At 41.4% G+C, this 17949-nt stretch overlaps 1 protein-coding gene across 2 annotated transcripts in view; it reads right to left on the reverse strand.

The window, feature by feature from the left end:
* TNKS (tankyrase) overlaps positions 1 to 17949 on the reverse strand; it is a 135857-nt gene that overhangs the window by 104274 nt on the left and 13634 nt on the right. For both annotated transcript variants that reach the window (XM_051617485.1, XM_051617484.1), the window contains exon 3: positions 165 to 260. In XM_051617485.1, the coding sequence (XP_051473445.1) occupies positions 165 to 260 (96 nt within the window). The remainder of the gene's footprint in view (positions 1 to 164; positions 261 to 17949) is intronic.

Genomic DNA, 17949 nt, shown 5'->3' on the forward strand with positions numbered 1-17949 from the left:
CAGCAGATTAACTACAGTTATATCAATATGAAACCTGGTAAAAGACAGTTTTAAATGCTCTTATACAACAGAAAATCCACAAAGGCAGAAGGCTCTTAGGATGCTGAACTTATATACACAAAAGGAACTACAGGCAATGCTACTGAGAGATGTATGCATCTTACCCGTGAGTACGGCTTTTGCTGAAGGGTCTGCCAGATCTAGCGCAGATTTCCCATCGGTGTTCCGAATGTTTGGATCAGCTCCGTGCTGCAGCAGCACTGTGCAGGGAAAGCAAAAACAGTATCTTACCTCAGGGATACACAGATTATTTATTGTTAAGTGTCTCCTCGGCATGATGTAGGCATAAACACACATTGCACAATTTTCTTTATTTTTCCTTCTGGGTTTTCCCTCCCACCCCCCCTTTTTTTTTGTTAAGCACTGCAGCGAAGGATCTTCTCTGGAGTAAAGCTAAGTTGGCAAGTTAAGATATAGTAAGATCACATGACTTTGCATGAAAAACATGAACCCTGAATCCCTTGGCAATACTCAGTTTTGGGTTCCTCCTGACAGCTAGCTGGGAAGCTGTGTATTCACTGACTCACACTAGAAATCTGCTAAATGTGGAACCTGCTCCTGCCTTTATTACCACCACTGCCGCTTGTTACCACTCCTGTTCCTTTTCCTGCTGAATATCCCAAGTCACTCCGCCTCTGTAAATCAGTACTAATACTGCAGCCTTTCAGTGGCTCGTCAGTTGTGCACAAAATCTTAACCACAGCATACCAGCTCCCCTTCCAGAAGTATAACAAATAGGGCAAGATGCGTAACCTGGTACCCTGCAGTCAGGATGTTCAGAGGCTGTTATTCTCACTGGTATTAATTTTTCCTATTAAGCCTATTAACACAGAAAAATCCAAGTACAGAAACATACTCGTAGTGCAATATGCAATTATACAGCTAGGAAGGCAGTGATAAAAACAAAAAGGAAAACAGTTTCACCTGTAAACTCTTTTGATCAGAAACAACAGTAACAATGCAATTCAGACCACCATCTCTCAAGATCAAGGCGTTTTCTACAGAATTTGAAAACAAAGTCCACAGCAATGGTCAAGGTCTGACAAAAAGGGCCCCAATTCTCCATTTCCCCGAATGTTGTGCAAAACAAACACAACATATTACAAATTCAGAGCAACAGCTACACACTTTGCACAAATGTGAGTAACAGGACAGTGTACAGAGGTGCAGAGACTCAATGTCAAGGAGACAAATAATAAAAAGCAGCAGATGGCTGCTCTGCTGAGATACAGTTGGACTGAAGGGGTCAAGACAAAGGAAATACTTGCAAACACTTGTTGTAACTAAGGGTGCAAGAACTCTTCATAGACAGGATTCTCCAGGAAAACACAACTCAACCCAGAACAAAAGTAATTACCAATATTATATTGCATATATCACTATTTCTGGAAAGACTTTTGCTGATTGAACTTTATTCTAAATTAAAATTTTAACTAGTAGTATCCTTTTTTATTCAAATCTCTTTTCTTATACAACTCTGACTTCAAATATTTTTAATATTGTCAAATTTCATACATTTCAGCTTACAGGATGCTATGCTACATGCTCGTTCTAAGCTGAATTTTTGCCGAAGTTTAGTACTTTAATGAAGTAAAGTGACTTATTTTATGCTTTGGCACAAAGGTGCAATTGTCTCATATTTTTCAAAGAAGATTCAAATAGGTAGATAGGGCTTTTCCTAGGAAGTGTTTTGTTTGGTGGTGGGTTTTTTCCTTATGTCAAGATAAAGGTAACAAAATGGGAAAAAAAATAAATAAAGCTAGCACGTGCTATGGAAGCTCACTGAGATCTGGCACCAACCTTTCTGAAGACGCTACCTATGCCGTAACATGCTACCACCCCCTTAGAGTTCTTATTTACAGACTCTGAGCCAGCCTCAAAAGCCAGTCGTGCACACACCGGCAGGAGGTGGTGCACAGGACTCTCTGCAACACCTTTTAAACACAATACGTAGTACAGAAAGTATGACTCTATTCTCTTGGACCATGCTTGTGAATCTGTTCTGGAAGAGAAAGAAGCCATTTGTCCCAAAAGGAACCAGGGTAAGAGCAGGACTATAGAAGAGGGAACCAGAAACTAAGTGTCTGTCAAGAGAAAACAGACAGTACACAATGATGAAACAGGATAGACTGGATGAGAAGACAGTGAAGGATTCACATGGCAAAAACCTTGAGAGATATGGGAGAGAACTGAACAAGAAGATATGGCAGGAGAAGAGGGAATAGCTTAGATTAAAAGTTCAGGAAGAAAGACCAGGAAAGAGGTATGACTGGGATTTGATCAGTGTTTGGAGGTTTGGACTAGCATGCAAAGCCAAGCTGAGGCAGGTTAGTGTGTGAGAAAGGTGATTTTGAAAAGAGGTAACAGATGTATAGACGTGAAGAGGATCTGCAGCAGCCTGAGCCCAACAGGCTACAGCAGAACAACAGATTTTTCAAATCTCTTAATTCTTCAGTCCTATGCAAAGCAATCAAGTGCACTCCTCCTGCTGCTTCTGCCTGAGCACACAGAAAACGACAACACATTACTCCTTTTGGCTCCTCTCCTCGCTAAAATGATGAAGGATTATGCAGTTTATCTAACTGGTTCAGTCATGCTAATGAACCGTGAAGAACTTTGGCATGGCTTACAACACATAATTTCTGTGTCAGTCTTTCAGTTTTCTAAAAACCTATGGGGATACATGAAAAATTAACTATCAGTGCTTAAGCTGGTTGTCTGCAAAAACCATGAATGGAAGCACAAAAACAAGTTACTCCCCTTTAAAGGTAAGGGAAGTAGGTGGAGCAAGATACCCCCTTGGCTTAACTGCAAACTTCTACAAGCTTCTTCAAAACCAAAAGGGAAGTGCACCAGAGATTGTAAAGCAGAATGCCACCCATTGAAAACTACAAAGGCATTGCCAATGCACAGTGATGCAGTTAGTAAAGCAAAAACAGCTTGAATTCAAGTTGGCCAGAAATGTCAAAAACTACAAGAAAGGGCTCTTCAGGTATGTAAACAACAAGCAGAAACAGAAGGAAAATACTGGCCCACTGTTAAACAGGATAATTTAATTAGTCACCAACAACACTTAAAGGCAAAGGTTTTCTCCACGCCTCCTTCCCTTCTGTCTTTACCAGCACTGCTGGGCCCCGGGCTTTGGGAACAAACATCCAGACCGATGCAAAGAGCGACCGTGCTGTCGGTGAAGGAAAAGTTGATACATGAACTATTACAGAGGCTTCATGTCCACAATTTCATGGGCCTGGATGCCATCCATCCAAAAGTGTTAAGAGAACTGGATTATGTCATTGTGAGGCCACTCTCCATAATCTTTGAGAAGTCATGGAAATCTGGGGATGTCCCAGAAGACTGGAAGAAAACTAACGTCACCCCCATCTACAAGAAGGGCTTAAGGAAGGATCCAGGAAATTATAGATGCATTAGTCTTGCTTCAGTCCCTGGGAAAGTTATGGAATGAATCCTGGGCAAAGTCACAAGTCAAACGAAGCACGTAACTGGGAAAAGCCAGCACAGATTCACCAGGGGTAAATCATGCTCGACAAACCTAATTGCCTTCTATGCCAAGGTAACCTGCTTGTTTGATGCAGGACAAGCAGTGGACACTGTCTATCTGGACTTGAAGGCTTTCAATACAGTCTCCCACAGCCTTCTCTTCAAGAAATTGATGCATTATGGCCTAGACAAAGGGGCTGTGCAGTGGCTGGCTGACAAGTCACACTCAGAGTGCTGCTAAAGTTATTTTTAAACTGGTAAAAAAACCCCCAACCGTATGAAGTTCAACATGGACAAGTATTACGGTCTTGCACCTGGAAAAACATAACCCAGGAGTGCAGCTCAGACTGGGATCCACCTGGGTGGAGAATAGCTCTATGGAAAGGGACCTGGGAGTTCTGGTGGACAAGCAGCTCAATCTGAGTGAACAGTGTGCTGCTACTCCCCAACACTGGACACTTTTAAGGCTCAGCTTGACAAGGTACTGGGGCATCGCATCTAAACTGTGTTCCTACTTCAAAAGGTTGGACCAGGTGACCATCGAGATCCCTTCCAACCTGGCATTGTGATTCTATGAAACTGAGTTCAGAAAAAGAACCTGTCAGAACTCAACTGCTGTAATCATGAGACTACTATCCTTCTTGTCTCTGCAATCAGTCACCCCACTCATCATAATAACCCATCCAGCCTTTCCAACAGCCTGGGGTATGGGTTCTGCAGACAGCTCCCTTATCCAGCCCAAAAGACAGAGCTCACCCCGTGAAATGAATGCAGTAGCATCTTTGGAGAAGAAACCAATCATATAAATAAAGACTGCATTAGAATGCAGATGAATAAAGGAAGTAAATTCAGCTTACAAAGGCAATCTTATTCTTACATTTCCCCTACTGACTATTTGATTCTATCCTCTTCATACTTTTTAGTACAGAATCTCACAAAAATATATCCAAGTGAGCAATGTTGTCATCAACATGAATTAACAAAAGAAATCTAGCATTTGATGTTTAGCCTATCCATGTAACACAGCTGTACTTTTATACCCAGCAAACCACAGGTAGCTTCTAATTGAATGTTCTCCTGCTTGTTCAAAACCTTTAGTACTTTAGTCCAACCACAGGGTATTGGAGACCTAGACACAGTGTCTCTCTCTAAATTTCCTTTTCAATGCACCAGGGATGTGTAAAAACATGAAGATAGAACTTCTGTTTGAGAAAAACATTCCCTTTATAATGAAACACAACAGAACAAGCCATTATAGCTAACTGTAGCTATTTTGGATTTCAAGTGCTGCACATGTATTTCAGAGGATTGTTTCTGAATAGCCTGAAAAGGAAGTGTGGCAATAGTTTCTATCAAGAGACTGCCATTAACAGGCAAGCATAAGTATGGTGTGAACACAAATTCATTCCTGGAACCTTGTTAATTAGCATATTTTAATATGCTCTGGACAGTAGGAATACTGGGGTGTTTTCTTTTTCTGTACTGCAGACATGGCTCTTAATAATCTTGCAATACCATTACCTGGCTATCCTTGCCTTTCCTACAGACCGTATTGTACAAACAATGTAAAGTAGTTCACTTTTAATTGACTCTTCATATTGGGTATGGACAAAGTCCTGTAAGCATAACTATAGAACAAACATGGACTGTGCTTGGTACATAATTGTATTTTTACCCTCACTGCAATTGATTCAAGAAGTTTCTGATCTTCACCTACATCTGAAATGCTTTATTTAATTACACTGCTAGCATACCAGATCAGTACTAGAGTAAGAAAGGTCACATTCTTCCCATCAAATTAAAGAGTTACAGTATTGGAGAGATCATGAACTACAAACATTAATAATTTCGTATTACTGCCAATTTGCTAGAGTAGGATGAATCCTAAAATTAAACACTTGGCCCACAGCCTTGTGGCATAGGTATTTTGAGCTATCAAGCTAACCAACACTACCTCATTTGGCTGTAAAATTATAAACCCACTAAGAACAAACATTTTTACTTTTGGCAGTTTCAGCCTTTGCATTTTCACCAGCAATGTATGGCAAAAACTTCCCTGATAGCTCTACAAGCAACACGGGAGAAGGAATGTTTATTAGAAGAAGAAGAAAAAAAAAGGAAGCTACATGCAATCCATCACCCAAGAACTAAGCCCTTTCCCCTTCATACTGTCTTTGTTAAAAGTGCACCAAAGGAAAATATTTTTGATTGAAAGACAGAAATACAATGGGAATAAAAATGAATTTGGTTGTTCCAGTACTACGCACAAATATCAGTGTATTTCTGCTACAGTTTGTCCAGATGAAACATCCACAAGCTTCTTGAGTATACTTACAGGAATGCTGACAGAAAAGTTCACATTTCGTTTCAAATTGGATGCACATAGAAAAAAGGGCACATCCAAACCTCAACAGTTGATTTTGAGTAAAAAATACAAAACCAGGCATATATTGCAGAAGTACCTGTACTTAAAGATGCCTACTGCTTTTAATTATATTTCCAGAGCATTCAGCTCCCCACAGAACTATCAGTGTCTCCTCTCTCCCCACCATTCTTACATCACTGTGTTGCACTGCCCTGTGCATATAGTCCCTTCCAGCTATCCTAGCTTTAGTATGTATCCTTTCATCCCACTTTTCAACTTCACCTTCTGGACATGACTTCCAAAAGTCCTTTTCAAACTGTATACCTGTAGCTTTATTTACATACTCCCAAAGCATCAAGGTACAGATCAAACAGCCTACAAGACTTGCAATATATGCACTATTTTCCACCCTCTGCAGGATACTTTTAAAGCTTAGCTTATAGTATCACTCATACCTCAGAACTAGTCCCATGCAGGATGTGTTTCCAAGTTATACCAGACAAGAATTACAATGGGCTCAGTAACCTCCACATTCTGAAAACATCTAGACAACACACTGGAATCCAATATTCTTTTTTTTTTTTTTCAGTCAATGCTATATGCATATGCTCTCCCAACTACTTCTACACCTAAATCAAAACACTAAGGTTTTGAAGCTTTTCTCATGTTACAAGAACAACAACTTCCTATCTAGAAATTACACTTCTTTGATTCAGATCTAATAATCTCATTTGGCAAGTTACCAGATTCATAATTCTTTTTGCAAAATGATCCCATGTAACTAAAGTTGTAGCACCCTATTATTAGCTTCATAAAGTTGAATATAGGAGATATCGCTAATAAAATTAACTCCCACAACCATATCACTGATTAACTTCCACATCTGAGCAATCCCATTCTTGGCTGCACAATTAAGGCTATATTCACCAGCCATCAGAATTACAATGTGAAAGCCAACATCAGGAATTACCACGTTCAGAGCAGGTTTGAGTATCACTACTTGACCTGGTGAGATCCATGGCCTCGAACAGCACTACTAGCACACATAAGAGAAGCTGGAAAAAAGGAGAGCAGCAGGTCCTATGCTCTTGACTGCCCCTCTGTAGTGAAAGTCATCAAAGCTGAATCAAGAGAGGATTATGGAGCAGAGAGGCTAAGCATCCTGGAGGAGTTAGTTCAGAGACAAGGTAGGGTATAGGTGATTACCAGGTATATCTGAGAGCACTACAGGTGGTTATTGCTAAGAAGATATGATAACCATGTGGTAGTTCTGGGACAGAAGAGAGGAATGCATTTGGTAGATGAGAGACAAACATGAAAGAGCATGCAGAAGCAGCAAAAAGAAAGAATAAAAGCAGGGTAAGCAATTAAACCCTAAGGGAATTCAGGGAGAAATACAGTAGAAGTCCCCATGGGTGCACACTGGGCAAATAAAAAAAAGTTGCAGAAGTCTGGACTGCCAGCAACAAAAGTGTCTGCAAACAGTTAACTGCTGAAGACTTCAAAGACCTGAATTACCATGGCTACTTTGCAGGCTTTTATGGCTGAGATGGCTGACTGCAACTGACTCTTCCAAACTGAGAGGTGCTTTTTCTGAGGCAAAAGAGAAGGATCTCACTAAACTGAGAAATTATGTCCAGCTAGTTCTTAACACTCCTGGAATAAACAGGTGGTGCAGAATAGTGCTTAGCTTGAAGGGGAGAGGGGAGGGTCCAACCACTGAGCTCCAGTGGAATAAGGAACATCTCTGGTAGGATGTGAACAGACAACACTTCGAGGCAGAGAGAAGATGAGCATGCAGCCTCTATCCCTCCTCTCAATTAAAAAATCGTTGAAGGACTACAAAGAACTGTAAAGCTGCCACCCCTGCAAAACAGCACTATCACAGACCACAATTTTCACATAGACCAGGCTGGTAAAATGTCCACCCTCAGCCCTACAGTGCCCACCTTGCTCCTAACATTTGGTCAGGCAACAAGGCAGACTAGAGAAGTGATCACTTGCCCAATCCAGTTCATCATGCAAGGACATGACATGCTCTGGTTGGCACAAGAAAGAGCAGTACAGGGACATGTGCCAGTGACAAGAGATGAAAAGGATCATTTTATTGCTCTAGGTAAGAGTGTATCTAATATTACCAGCCAAAATCCTGGTGAATCATTGTCTTGCCTTCCCTACTCCCCTTGCTCAGGGCATCCCAGTTTCCCATTACCCCAGACAATTGTTTTATTCCCAATACAAGACTATGTTGGTTTTGTTCTTCATTGGGGCAAGACAGAGCAAGAGACAACTATGCCGACTGCAGTAGCATAGAGCAGATGAACACAAGCTTAAATAAGAAACACTAGGCCACTTTACACTGAAACAAAAAATGGTAAAAGGAATTAGAACAGTGCTCTCCAACAGCATAGAGAGAAACGAGTTCTAACAGCAGGAGAAAGCAGCAGAGAAGTAGTGAGGGAAGTGATGGGGTTTTGAGTAACAGAGAAAAGCCAAGGACTGCTGATGTACTAGGAACCAAGTGAAAAACATCTGTGAAATACCTCAAAGGAGTTAGAACACGTTGGCCTAAAGGAGCCATAGTCCATGACCTAGCTAAAGTGCCTCTATACCAATGCACACAGCAAACGGGGAGTTGGATGCCATTGCATAGCTAGAAAGCTATGATCTAATCAGTCACCGAAGGATCACAGAACTGGAGTGCTGCAATCCATGGCTAAAAACTGCTCAGACAGGACTGGCAAGGAAGGAGGAACACACAGTTGCCCTCTATGTAAAAAAATGTATTGACTCCACAGAGCTGCCTTTGAAAAACAGCAATGAGCAAGTTGAAAGCTTATGGGTAAAAATTAGGGGCCAAGTCAACTAAGGAAACCCCATGTATGGTGTTCACTACAGACCACCCAACCACAGGGAGCTGGTTGATAAAGAATTCTTACTTTAACTACAGGAGGAATCACACTCACAGACCCTGATCCTTCAAAGAAGAAGCACAAACTACTTTCTTGTTTTGTTTTGGTTTGAGGGGAGAAGACAGATCTCGTAAAAAGAATATTACAAAGCATCACTTTAAAAGGACTTAATCTTATTTTCATGCAAGCTCTAACTTTTCAGAAAGACTCTTGTGTCTCAGCTTTTCATTGCTTGTTCCAGAAATACTTTTAGACTTTGCTCACTTAAGTTTCAACCTCTTAGCAAATCAGCTCAACTTCTGGTCTGTATATACGTCTCACAAATCTCACTTCCCCATGCACTACAAAATACTTCAATGTATTCTAGAATTAAGTTTGCACAAGATGTTCCAGAGATTTATCTAATCAAAGTAAGGTAAGGGAAAAAGATCTGAACCAAACAACAAAAACCACAACCATCACTGCAACAGTCAAAACTCTTCCACTAGGGAAAGAAGATAACCTTTTTAAAAGCCTCCCTCCTCCCTCAGTGACTGCCCACAACTGTTTTCCCATGAGTAGGTACCTCTTAACTGTGATTAGTTTTCTGTATGTAGGAAGCATTACAAAATTGCTCCCTAGTATGCCAGTTCTGCCTACCAGTAATTAAATATGCAGAGGTAGAGAGAACAAGCAGTAAGTTCTAGAGGCTGTAGGCAGCACAGCAGGCTGATTATATCCTTCTGCCCTCAGAGAAAAAGCCAGAGTTAGTAGACTGTTCAGCCTACACAAACAGCAATTCAAAGCCCTGATCCTGCTTAGACTTAATTTTAAACTGAGAGAGAAGAGATTTAAGTTAGATATTAGGAAAAAATTCTTCACTATAAGGGTGGTGAGGAACTGGAATGGGTTGCCCAAGGAGGTTGCTGATGCCCCATCCCTGGAGGTTTTTAAGGCCAGGTTGGATGAGGTTTTGTGCAACCTGGTCTAGTGGCTGGGTTCTCTGCTCATGGCAGGGGGGTTGGAACTTGATCTTTAAGGTCCCTTCCAACCTTAATGATTCTATGATTCTATTATTCTATGAAATAAATATTCCAGTTTCCTATTTTGGATGGACTACTTTTCAAGTTAAAATTTTCCATTTCACTTAACAGTGAGAACACAAAACTATATGCAGGTTATGGAAAATGCAGTCTTCCAGAGAGCAACCTCAAAACCTTTGTGCCACTGCATTTGTTTGTTTGTTGGGGCTTTTTTTCATCGTGCAAGAGGTAGCTTTGCCATTCCAGAATGCTCACCCCCAAATCCACAACAAAAGCTGCACAGTGTGAAGCTGCCCTACTGTCCCAGCCATTTGCATTTTCAACTATATCCCAGGCTGAAAACTGCTTTACAGACAAGTCTTCATAGCTTGATCCCAATTTCACTTTTCTCTAAACAAATTCACTTTTATATTTCTAGCTTTATTCAAATAAATGTCAGTTGTAATCCTGATACCCCACTTGACAGATTAAGAGCCCTGCTTTCAGTGTTCTTGAAAAGCAAACGCAGCCACTGAGACAAATCAGGTCAACAAGTAGCATCCTAAGAAGAGAAAAAATTGAAGACAGTTGGAAGAAACCAAAGATCAATTCCAATCTCCTTCTGCATATGCTAATCGTTTCTTCCAAGTGGGGAGAAAAATCCTGGTGGAAGTCAGGTGATAGACTACATGTGGAATTAGTTATGGGGCTATCAGAATGCATTGTTTGCCAGCACACTAAAATCTAACACTCACAAAGCAACATAAACTGAGGAGTCTTAAAAATTTCTTAAAACGTGTCCCAGATCTACCATTTTTCTGAAACAGAAAGGGAGAATGCACAATCAAAACCAATTTCTCTTTTTAGCACCAGAAGAATTATGCACTGGAGAGATTCAAGCCCTAGTAGCAGCTCTCAACTTACCATTCAGTAAGGTGAGCACTAGGAGAAAAAAAAAAGCAAAAAAAAAAGCTCCACCAGAAAAATAAAAACAAAAAATCCCACAAAACCAGAAAAAAGCCCCCAAACAATCAAAACCACCAAACAAAACATGTCACAATGCAAAAGCACAGGCTTTTCCAGAGTTCAACTTCAGTGCCTACCAACTTTCAACAGTACATGACTTGGGGGTGACATCTTAGTCACACACCCTACAGAACACACACAGTAATGTTTCGATGCAGTTTAAGACTTGAAACTCTTAAGATTAAAGAAGGGCCAACATGCCAATTAAGTTTTGCATATTTCACACAAAACTTGAATCTTGTGCCAATTTTATTAACTCATCACTAGCCCACAGCGAAGTACATTAAAGTACAGCTTTTGCTGGGACTTAGGGGGGAAAAAAAGGAGGGTTTACCACCTTTGGAAGAAGGGACAGGCAAATCAAGAGGAGTACAGAGATCTTGTTAGGTCATACTGAGAGAAAATTAGGAAGCCAAAAGCCCAGCTGGAGCTCAACTTGGCCACTGACATCAGGGACAACAAAAAAAGCTTTTTACAAACACATCAACAGTAGAAAAAGAGCCAGAGAGAATCTCCATCCCTTACTGGATGAGGTGGGCGGAATGCTGCAACTAAGGATGAGGAAAAGGCTGGGATACTTAATGCCTTCTTTGCCTCCATCTTTAATAGTCAGAGCAGCTCAGCCCACGTTGTTCAGCCTCCTGAGCTTGAAAAGATAAGGATGAAAAGCAGAACAACCCCCCAGCAATCCAGAAGGAAGTAGTTAATTATCTGCTTCTGCACCTGGACACACACAAGTCTATGCAGCCAGATGGGATCCACTGTAGAATGCTGAGGGAGCTGGCAGAGGAGCTCACTAAGCCTCTATTCATCATTTATCAACAGTGTCTTTCTATGACCATGTGACCTGCCTATTGGATGAGGGGATGGCTGTGGATGTTGTCTCCCACAGCATTCTCCTGGAGAAGCTGGCAAATCATGGCATAGATCGGTATACTCTTCACTGGGTAAAAAACTGGCTGGATGGCTGGGCTCAGAGAGTTGTGGTAAATGGGGTCAAATTTAGTCAGCGGCTGGTCACCAGTGGTGTCCCTCAGGGCTCAGTTCTGAGGCCAGTCTTGCTCAATACCTTTATCAATGATCTGGATGAGGGGATTGAGTGCACCCTCAGTAAGTCTGCAGATGACAGACACCAAATTGGGTGGGACTGTTGATCTGCTTGAAGGTAGGAAGGCTCTACAGAGGGACCTGGACAGGCTGGATCAATGAGCCGAGGCCAATTGTATGAGGATCAACAAGGCCAAGTGTCGGGTCCTGCATTTCAGTCACAACAACCCCAGGCAACACTACAGGCTTGGGGCACACTGGCTGAAAAGCTGCTCAGCAGAAAAGGACCTGGGGGTGCCGGTTGACAGCAGGATGAACATGAACCAGCAGCGTGCCCAGGTGGCCAAGAGCATCCTGGTCTATATCAGCATGACCAGCAGGAGTAGGGAAGTGATCATGCCCCTGTACTCAGCACTGGTGAAGCTGCACCTCAAGTACTGTGTTCAGTTCTGGGCCCCTCACTGTAAGAATGACATTGAAGTGCTGGAGCATATCCAGAGGAGAGCTACCAAGCTGGTGAAGGGTCTAGAGAACAAGTCATATGAGGAGCAGCTGAGGGAACTGGAGATGTTTAGTTTGGATAGCCCTCTATAACTACCAGAAAGGGGGCTGGAGTGAGGTATGACTTTTGTGGGTCTCATGCTAGGGAATATTAAATCAGTGTGAGTGAGTTTCTCTCCTGGGTCACCCCTGTGTCCTGCACTAACCTTGTACCACCCCAAACAATAAAAACAAATTATTGCAGTCAGTTCTTCTTTGCTCTCTTGTCTTTAAGTTCAGTATCCAACATCATAGGTAGGCCAGAAGCACAGTGCCTAATGGCATTACTCAGTTCTGCTTGCTTGGACAAGACATCAGCGAACTGTGAAGACTACACACAGCAGCATGAACAAGATTCACATCAGACACTTCAGCCTTTCTTAGAAAGGAATAGGTTTGTCAAAGATGAATTGTGCATTTGTATAAACATGGAAAAACAATTATTGGAGTACAGGAGTCAATGCCTATCATGACTCCTAGCTGCGCAGAAGACTGAAGTGAAGACCACACAGAACAAGAGGCAAGCACTCAGTATTTTCAGTAGGCTTATATCCCCTGTAGTTCACTTTGTACACGTGCTTTATGCTGTGGAAAGACCAAATCATTGAAGAGACACCTTCCTTTGTTCCCTATATGACAATATTTAACTGCCTGCACATTTTACAGGCAAGACCTTTATATTCTATTGTAATACTTTAATCAATGTTTCCCATTAGACTAAGAAAACATCCAAAAACTCTGCTGGAATTGGCCTCACTCATTTATGCCTTAACAGCGACACATATCTAGAGATTGTTTTTAAACCACCTAAGAACTGTATTTACACCACATGGTTTCTCTGAGAAGCTAAAAGCAGATATTGCTGCAGTAATCAGAAGCATAGTCCCAGAAGATTTAGTACTTCTGCAAGATATTTAGAAAGCTGCTGTAAACTGGTATCAGACACTTAAAAGCAGTTTCAGTGTCTGCAAGAGCAGCATCTGTTCCATCACTCTGTTCTGGGTAGCATGTAACTTCCTCTCTCTCAATTTGCTAGTAGTTAACATCAGTACTTTTGAAGACCTCTGTTCCTATAAATGCCCTACAGCAACTTTTCCAGTAATGTTTTGCATATTACCATACCACCTCCTTTGCTGCAAGTAACCAGATTCTGATTTAACCAACACTTGCAAAGAAACATAAAATACTCTCTTCTTGTCTTCCACAGATTCTCCTGTGCCAAGCAGCCAAACAAGGCAAAAAGACTATTCTTCTTGAAACCTGATCTTTAGGAAAGAAGAAATAGAACTGGGAAAAAGCCCAAAACCCATGGATAGTTTGTAATATATTAACTGTCAATACAGTTCAAGCCTAAGAGAAAAACAGACAGCTTCCAAAATGTAAATAGTGTATGAAATCCCAAACAGGGTAATCCTTCTCAAACCATTTTCATGAAGTCAAATTTCAATCAACTTCTGGCAATAAAAATACCATTACATAAACAATAGCCTTAAGAACTGTAAACAACACAATAATGTAACAAGTTTTACAAGCCTTCTGCACCATTAGTTCCATATATGAAAACAGGAAGGCATTTTATTGTCATAAACCTGCAAGTCTTCCTCACCTGAAGTAAAGTTCATTTTCAACCGATCTGTACAAAGCATCATCCTCTCTGCTCTGAAGTTTACAGTCATTTTCACTTCTGAAGAGGATTTAACCTCAAGATTTATCCAGTTCCATGCTTGCTCCTCTCACAGAAATATTGTGGTAAGGCACTTCCACTTTGCATCAATGATTCACTCACTTCAAGGCTCCTGGCACTCTGAGACTACAGCCAGGCACACATGGGTGACTGATACTACTCAGAGATTTTCTTCATAAAGCATCTGTTTCAGCTAGATGAGCACAGATGAGAAATGCCACTAGAAATTATTCCCTGGAGTGCAAAAATTCTTCTCTGGAGTCTACAGCAAACAACCCCACCTCATTTTGGCAGCTTTTCCCATAGGAGTAACTCCTGCAGACTGCACTACATTAAAAGACCTGCCTCCACATATATGTCACATACTGAAGAGGTATCTTTCATATACAGTAATTAATCATTCACTTCCCTCCTGTCCTTCTGCCAAAGTCCACCAGGGAGCACTGCAGTTGTAAACGGCATGGTAGAGTGTCCCAAACTATTTTCTGTAGTGATTTTTTGACAAAAGCCCTGTTGTCTCACACTCCAGTCCATTGTTACTAACCAGCTGGCATCCAGTGACCAGCAGTGTCCCCCACGGATCAGTACTGAGCCCAGTCCTATTCGACATCTTTACTGATGACCTGGATGTGGGGACTGAGTCCACCCTCAGTAAGTTTGCATTTGACACCAAGTTTGGGGGGGGAGTGTTGATCTGCCAGAGGTTAGGAAGAAGCTGCAGGAGGACCTGGACAGGCTGGGTGGATTAGCCAAGGCCAATGGCATGAAATTCAACAAGACCAAGTGCAGGGTCCTGCACTTTGGCCACAATAACCCCAGGCAGGGCTGCAGGCTGGGGAAAGAGTGTCTGGAGAGCAGCCCAGGAGAGGGACCCAGGAGTAGTGGTTGACAACTGGTTGAACATGAGCCAGCTCAGGTAGCCCAGAAGGCCAATGGCATCCTGGCTTGTATCAGGAATAGTGTGGCCAGCAAGACTAGGGATGTAATTCTCCCTCTGTACACAGCACTGGTGAGGTCTCACCTTGAGTACTGTGTACAGTTCTGGGACTCTCACTTCAAGAAGGATATTGAGGTGCTGGAGCAGGTCCAGAGGAGAGGAACAAGGCTGGTGAAAGGACTAAAAGGAAAATCTTATAGGGATAGGTTGAGGGAGCGGGGGTTGTTTAGCCTGGAAAAGAGGAGACTCAGGAGAGACCTCATCACTCTCTTCAACTCCCTGAAGGGAGGCTGTAGTCAGGTGGAGGCTGGGCTCTTTTTTGAGGCAACTAGCAACAAGACAAGAGGGCATGGCCTCAAGCTGTTCCAGGGGAGATTTAGGTTGGATATTAGGAAGTACTTCCTCACAGAGAGAGTGATTAGATGTTGGAATGGACTTCCCAGGGAAGTGGTGGAAGCACCGTCCCTGGATGTGTTCAAGGAAAGGCTGGATGTGGCACTTGGTGCCATGGTCTAGAGGATGTGGTGGTGTTGGTCATAGGCTGGATTTGATGATCTTAGAGGTCTTTTCTGGCCTTGGTGATTCTGTGACAACAGTATTACAATGCCTCCATATTACCAGTGTATGGATTCCTCCACCCCCATCAGCTCACAGAGAAGGCACCCTTATTTTCAGGTCCCTTTCAATAAGGCCAGTCTATAGACTTACACAGTAGGAAATGTAGGAGCATTCAGTCCAAGAAACTCTAATTTCTGTGACGAATATTAATGTTTAGAAACTGATGCAGTTTACTTAAATAAGTGGTTAGAGGACATTAAACTATTTAAAACCATGAATAAGAACTCCAGTGAGAAAGCAAAAGCATTCTTCCCCTCAATCACAGATTTTTTTTTTTGTCCTATGGCTGCTATAATGGAGCAAAACTCAGGTTACACTGGTTTTGTGTACCAGAAAAGTTCTTTAGACTGTCTCCTAGCTTAAAAAAAGTTCAAACAGAAGTCATTGTCTTCCCATTTCACACTATTAGTAGACAGTAGCAGTAGTGCTCCAACTCTGTAAGTCAAAAGTGTCCTGGACAAAAATCAAAGCAGGAGTATGAACAATATTCAAGAACATTCATGAACAAGAATCTTCTGATACAAACAGTAGCAATAGTTGAACATTTTACGCAGACTATTTGGAAATACTCACCTAAGAGCATTTTCCAATTGTTTTCAGGCCTCTGAGTATCAGATGCCTGGGATGACTCTTTAAATCCAAGCTTCACTCTAGAACACCAGTTCTCCAAGAGAGTCTTTGGGAGTTCAGTACATTTCTCCAACTAACAACACACATAACCAGCTTCCAATGTACCTCAATTACCAATATCCCACTCTAATATTTAGTAAGAAGCTACTAGTCATCTTACAGGCTTCTGTCAGTGCAGCAGCTAAACAGTTACAGTGACTAGAAATTTTTCATTTAAGATGTTAAAGCTTCTCCCCCTGACTTCACACCATCTCCAAAAAGAACTGGCCACTGAACAATTTTGCTCTTTCATAGCACTTCCTGTAATTCTTCTGAATCTTTCAGGTAGTAGAATCAGACAAAACTAACTTTCAGAGTGATAAAGCTGCTCTGCTTAGAAGGCAAAATGCTTTGAGCATTCTAAAATCTCAAGGGACAAAAATACCATAAATGGTAAAAATTTCCCTATTTGTTATATATGCCTTCTTTGCAAGGTGAGCAAATATACATAGCAGCTCTATACTTCTCACAATACTTGACTGGAGAACCACTTAAAAAAAAAAACACCACAACAAAAAACACTCTGCAGAAACAAACATAGTGGAGGGCAAAGCAAGCCTGGACAGAAGCATAAGCACAGCTTCTATAAGGTTATTTTTAGCCCAGTTTTTTTAACCAAAACAACCTGTGTGTTGCACAAACACATGGTTTTAAAGGAGCTTTTACCACTCAGGAAATACCTTGAAGCTACTCCCATTCAGTGCTCAGCAACCAGAAAACCAACACAGAAAGAACATTAAGTTGCCCTATAAATCTAATACAATTAGTTTGAATGTCTGTACCCCCCATACCAACATCTCACCCTTAAAAAAACAAAAGACCAAAATAATAAGATATTCAACAGATAAGATGGTGGAAGACTACATTTTCTGCTTGGAAGACAGATATCCGAGGGAAGAAAAGATAAAGACCTATAAAATCACAAAGGATATGCAAAGTGTAAATAGAAATTACTTGATCAATATTTCTTACAAAAGTCCTGAATGGCTTGCAGTAAGAGTAATCAAGAACAATGTTTAAAAAAAAAAAAAAGGTTGTATTCTTCCTGTAAGACTATTCAATTGTAAAATCCAGAACACCTTCAGAACCAAAAGCATAGCAGAATTTATGAAGTTACAGATCTGTCTTTCAAGAATTTCGTATACCAACTACTATGCAGCACAATCCAGAAGCAGACTCTTCTTTATCAGGCTCCTAAGTTGCTGATTACCATGAGAAAGAAGGATAAACTCAAACCACTCACAGTCTCTGAGCATCTGCTACATGTCACTGTTGGTGAAAAAGTAAGCTACACAGATCTTTGGTCTGACCATAGTATAGACTTTCAGATGAAGAAATATATTATCTTTTCCTCTCCAACCCAACCTGCAGAACAGTCACTACCCTGACTTCGCAGCATTCCTTCACACACACTTTGCACAGTTCACCAGCCATTCATTACTTCATGAGCAAATGCGACACCAAGGAACAAAAATACTTTTCATTAGCTCTAGAAGCAGTCCACAGACATTGAAAATACATCTTCCTGACAGATAAAGCAATCCTAGAAGCTATAAATGCTGGAGAACACTACCTAACAATTGGTTTTAGTG

Source organism: Apus apus, chromosome 4 (assembly GCF_020740795.1).
Source record: "Apus apus isolate bApuApu2 chromosome 4, bApuApu2.pri.cur, whole genome shotgun sequence".
NCBI classification, from domain to species: Eukaryota; Metazoa; Chordata; class Aves; order Apodiformes; family Apodidae; genus Apus; species Apus apus.